The sequence below is a fragment of the Silurus aristotelis genome (assembly GCF_946808225.1).
Source record: "Silurus aristotelis genome assembly, chromosome: 6".
Taxonomy (NCBI): domain Eukaryota; kingdom Metazoa; phylum Chordata; class Actinopteri; order Siluriformes; family Siluridae; genus Silurus; species Silurus aristotelis.
This window is the reverse complement of record NC_139579.1, coordinates 16,888,090-16,892,818: the sequence shown is the minus strand read 5'-3', so window position 1 is coordinate 16,892,818 and position 4,729 is coordinate 16,888,090. Positions and strand designations below refer to the sequence as shown.

General features: G+C 39.9%; 1 protein-coding gene across 1 annotated transcript; it reads right to left on the bottom strand.

Annotated features, from left to right (window-relative positions):
* Positions 1-267: 267 nt before the first annotated feature.
* On the bottom strand, positions 268-4,198 carry htr1b (5-hydroxytryptamine (serotonin) receptor 1B). The gene has a single exon (XM_083543897.1). The coding sequence runs from the start codon at positions 1,621-1,623 to the stop codon at positions 487-489; it is 1,137 nt and encodes a 378-aa protein (XP_083400023.1). The 5' UTR covers positions 1,624-4,198; the 3' UTR covers positions 268-486.
* Positions 4,199-4,729: the final 531 nt, after the last annotated feature.

Genomic DNA, 4,729 nt, shown 5'->3' with positions numbered 1-4,729 from the left:
TGATTTGAAAAATACATTTCTCACTAACAGATGTCTATTGATTGTATGGCATCTGAGTAAATGCTAGAGAAGCGTACTTGATCCTTGATGTGAATTGTCTAATATACAGTAGTGTTCTTTGGCACTAAATAGCTCTGAATTTTTTTAACTGTTCTGATATGTAGCTTTTTCGAATGAATCAAGGAAAGGACACAGCGAAACCAGAATGGATGAAATAATGGAAGGGGAAAAAAATACACTGTATTATAGCTGCACCAATGATTCAGCTTTCAGTGATTTATTTCATTTCAAATGTTTGCCGGTTGCTTAACAGCAATGATATAATAGGTATTTAGCATGAATTGATATATTTTAATGCAAAATAACCAACCACAATGTAACACTGACACACACAATACTGCTGCATGCTTTGTCGGGTACTGTTTTGGCGCAGGATGATTGGACATAATGACTGCTGATCTCTATTAGAGGTTCTTTTTTTTTTTTTTAGCCCAAATGTCTCTTTTTACAACAGGACACGCAACATCGAAAGCTTACGAGCTTTTGGAAAGCCTTTTTAAAGTCATCGTTGGCCATGGTGTATATGATGGGATTAATGAGGGAGTTGAGGTAGCCGAGCCACGTAAAGAAGTCGAATAACTCTGGGTACGCATGGCATGAAGGGCACAAGGGCACCAGCAGGGTGTAGATGAAAAACGGTAGCCAGCAAACTATATACGCTCCTAAAATGATGCCCAGGGTTTTCGTGGCTTTTCTTTCCCTGGCCGCAGAAATGCGCTTTTTCTCCAAAAGCGAGTCGGAAACGGTGATTTTCACTTGGCTGTCGCTGATCGCCGAGCCCACGTCGTCCTGCCTCGCCGATGTCACAGACGTCGATCCCGGCGAGTTGGAGACTAACTGCGCCGAGGTGAGTCTCTTCCCAAACTTTTTGGGCGACTGTCTTAAGATCCTCCGCCTCGCCTCCACGTAGATCCTGCCGTATAGAGCGATGAGTAAAAGCGTCGGGATGTAGAACGCGCCGAAGGTGGAGTAGATGGTGTAAAAGATGTGGTCCTTGTTCACCTCGCAGCTCGTCATCTCTCCGACTTTCACCTGGCGCCAGAAGAACGGAGGCAGGCTGATGGAGATGGCGATCACCCAAGCGGTGGCCACCATGGCAGCCGCGCGGCTTGTCGTGCGCCTTTTCGCGTACTCCACCGCGTCCGTGATGGCCCAGTAGCGGTCCAAAGCGATGACGCACAGGTGAAGTATGGACGCTGTGCAACAGGTGATGTCCGATGACAGCCAGATGTCGCACACGACTTGACCCAGCGTCCACGTCCGGCTCACCGTGTAGAGCGCGCTCACGGGCATCACCAACACGGACACGAGCAGGTCGGTGAGCGCCAGGGACGCGATCAGGAAGTTGGCCGGCGTGTGCAGCTTCCTCGATCGGGAGATGGTGGCGATCACGAACGCGTTGGAGAGAGTCGTGGCGAGCGTAATGGCACCCAGCACCGAGCCTGCAGTCGCCTGGAAAGCCACACTCGCCTCTTTTGCGGCGCTTTTGGACGCATCTGACGCATTGGTGGAAACATTGGGTTCCAAGTCATAATTGGTGGCAGGCGGGCTGAAGTTCTCCATAGCAAGTAGAAAAGGCACACGGACCGGTGCTTTCTATATTTTCCTCTCATATCAGCGCAAAACTCTTTTACAACAAAGCATGCTTGCGTTGTACCTCCAAGGTCTTGAATCTCTTTCCTCTTCAAAACGGAATTGATCAGTCAATTAATTTTTGAGTCATTCTTTTTTTTATGGAACTGACTTAAAAAATCATGCAAGTCAAAAGAAAAAAAAGGTTACTGCAAAAATAAGTAACAAAACACCAAAAAGTTGCGCAAATACAACAACACAGAATCCATGGCCAATGTTCTTCCTGATGTTCTTTCAGAATGTGATTTTGCTTTGCCTTTTATTTTTCTTCTTGAAGTGTGTGTACGTGTGCCACTGATCTACCTGAATATCCGCGTCCTGTCCCTCTGCTGCCGTCTCTGATGGAGAACTTAAAACTGATGATGACTGGAGACCTCAGTGTGAGAGAGGAAACACTGCTGGGTCTTAGCGTCCCTACATCAATGCAAGCAACCATCAAGAGATGATTCTCACTGCAGCATTTAATGACTTTCTGCTTTAAAATTACCAATTTAGTTTATCAGGAATTTATTGGAAACGTATTAACATACTAAACTACTGTTGTTCCTCCAGTGAATACATTTTTCAAAATACATCATTAGATCACAGTGACTGGTGTCATATTTTATACTCATTTTGCAGCTGTGTCAAGTGATCAGTGTTGCAATAAATACGTAATAATTAAAGTATAATTATATAAATCTACAAATTGGTACATCAGCCCAATAACGAAACTTACACAGGAAATGATCAAAGTCTCAGTGTGGTGAACTAACATCTATTGCATAAGTTACATGTACACTAAAATACAATTTTTTTTACTCTCTCTGTTCCTTCAAACATCCCTAACACAATATCCCTTACATGAGTACATTCTGGAACACGTAATATAAATTTTACTACTATTTGTTCAGCCGTTTGTAGGTTCATTGGCTTGCAAGCCATATGTTAATTTCAAATAGAAGCTCACTCTGCCTCAGCGAAAGTTATAAGACAGGAACTCTCACTAAACATTTAATGGTTGGCATTTATCTGGTTGTGCAATATGCAAAGCTGTGAATAAGGTGCCTCAATGTATACAAAAAAAAATATATACTGATCAAGTTAGGTGGCTTTACTGTCATTTCAACCATTAATTTTTTGCACGTCTCATTTCCCATTTGCTGTTATAATAACCTCCATTGTTCTGGAAAGATGATCCACTAGATTTAAGAGTGTACTTGTCGAGTTTTGTGCTCATTCAGCCACAAGGGTGTTAGTGAAGTCAGGTACTGATGTAGGAGGAGGAGGAGGCCTGGGGTGCGGTCAGCGTTTCAATTCATTCAAAAGCTGTTTAATACAGTTTAGTTCAGAGCTCTATAACAGGACACTTAAAATATACCACTCCATCAAATGTAAACTATATCACTTTGTTTGATTTTGTCAACAGTTTTGGGGAAGGACCACATATGGCTATAAAAGTCAGGTGTCCTAATTCTTTTGTCTATATCGTGTATTTGGTGCAGTACAGAGTTAAATGAAGCAACATTTCTTCAGGATTAAGGTGATATCAGATAAATAAAAGTGACAACACAGATAAGCATTAAGGCTATAATGAACTTTAATGCTTGTAACGATTTCCACAACTTTACTGTTCACAATGATGTAATGCAATTTAGGGTAAACTGTATTGACTGTAGATCAGTCAAGGATTTTTTTGGAAACTAATATTTTCATTTGAATATTTTTGTTCATTTTGAAAATATTTGTTTTTATACAGAACCAACTCTTTTTGTATCTCTTTTATACAGAACCAATTTTCTCTTGAAACATTTCTCTTGAAAAATTCCTAACAATCTATTTTAATTGTTTAAAACAAAAAAATTATTTTGCATCCTATTCAGCTCCTTTATGCAATTCATTATGTGTAAATGAACTATAATGTTCATTATGGTAATTATGATGTCCACTTATCCACATACAGGGAGATCCTTGTGCTTGTTGCAACAACATATCCAGAAAGACATTAGTTCTTTACCATAATTTAAACTACTTGGTGTCATGAATCAGATTTAGGTTGTGGCTAAACCTTGTCCTGCTTGGACATGTGTTAAGAGGCTATAGTGTCCACTGTCAACTGTCAGACACTCAAAAGGCAACACTGAATGTTAATGAAGCTCACCATCTGGACTGATTGAATGCTTCTCTCCTGAGAATGTCATGCAGGTCAGGGAATAAACTACGCAGTCAGCATTCAGCTCTGTGTATTCACATATTTATACTTTTATTAGAGGCTATAAACCCTATTATGTAGTGTGTATGCCAAATAATGTTGGAACTAACTATGGATATCATGAAAAGAAAAAAGAAATGTAATCATCATTCAACTCGTATGTACAGAAAACACGTACAAAAGCCTGATTCGCTCGGTTATGATTTCATCAAAGATGTAAACAGTTGCTCTGCTTATTGTAAATGCAAGATCACAGAAGCAATAACTCTAATCTAAATAGTTATGAATAAGATGAATGCGCATTAACAGTTCAGTGACCCATTGCTAAATATTTTAGATAATAAAGATAATTTGATTAGTTAAAAAAGCGAAAAACCCTTAATTGATTTCAAGTTCAGTGGTTCCTCATGTTTGTCTAACTATGCAAATGTAATTTAACGGGGCTTAAAAAGAAATAAAAAAAATGATATGACCTTCAGAAATCAGCTTTATAACGTGCAGTTTGAAATTAGAAAATGATGTTTGCTCAGTTTGTCTTTATTAATGCTGTTGTGTCTGCATGGTAGATGGAGCTGAATAATGGCTAAATAGCAAGCTGTCTGCTCTCTGCCTGCCAGGAGGATGAATTTTAAAGACTGTTCCCACACTGATTTCGCTCTAAATGTTTTAATGCAAAAGCTTGTTAGGATAGCTAAAATATATAAAATGGATGTTCAGCAAGAGTTCTGAGATCTGTAACAATTTTAAAGAGCCTTCAGCTGTCTAACCTGTGCACTATTTTAAGGGATTTAATCATGCAACAAGTCTGTGTCAGAGTACCAGTGCGTGAATGGGTTTCTGATTCAG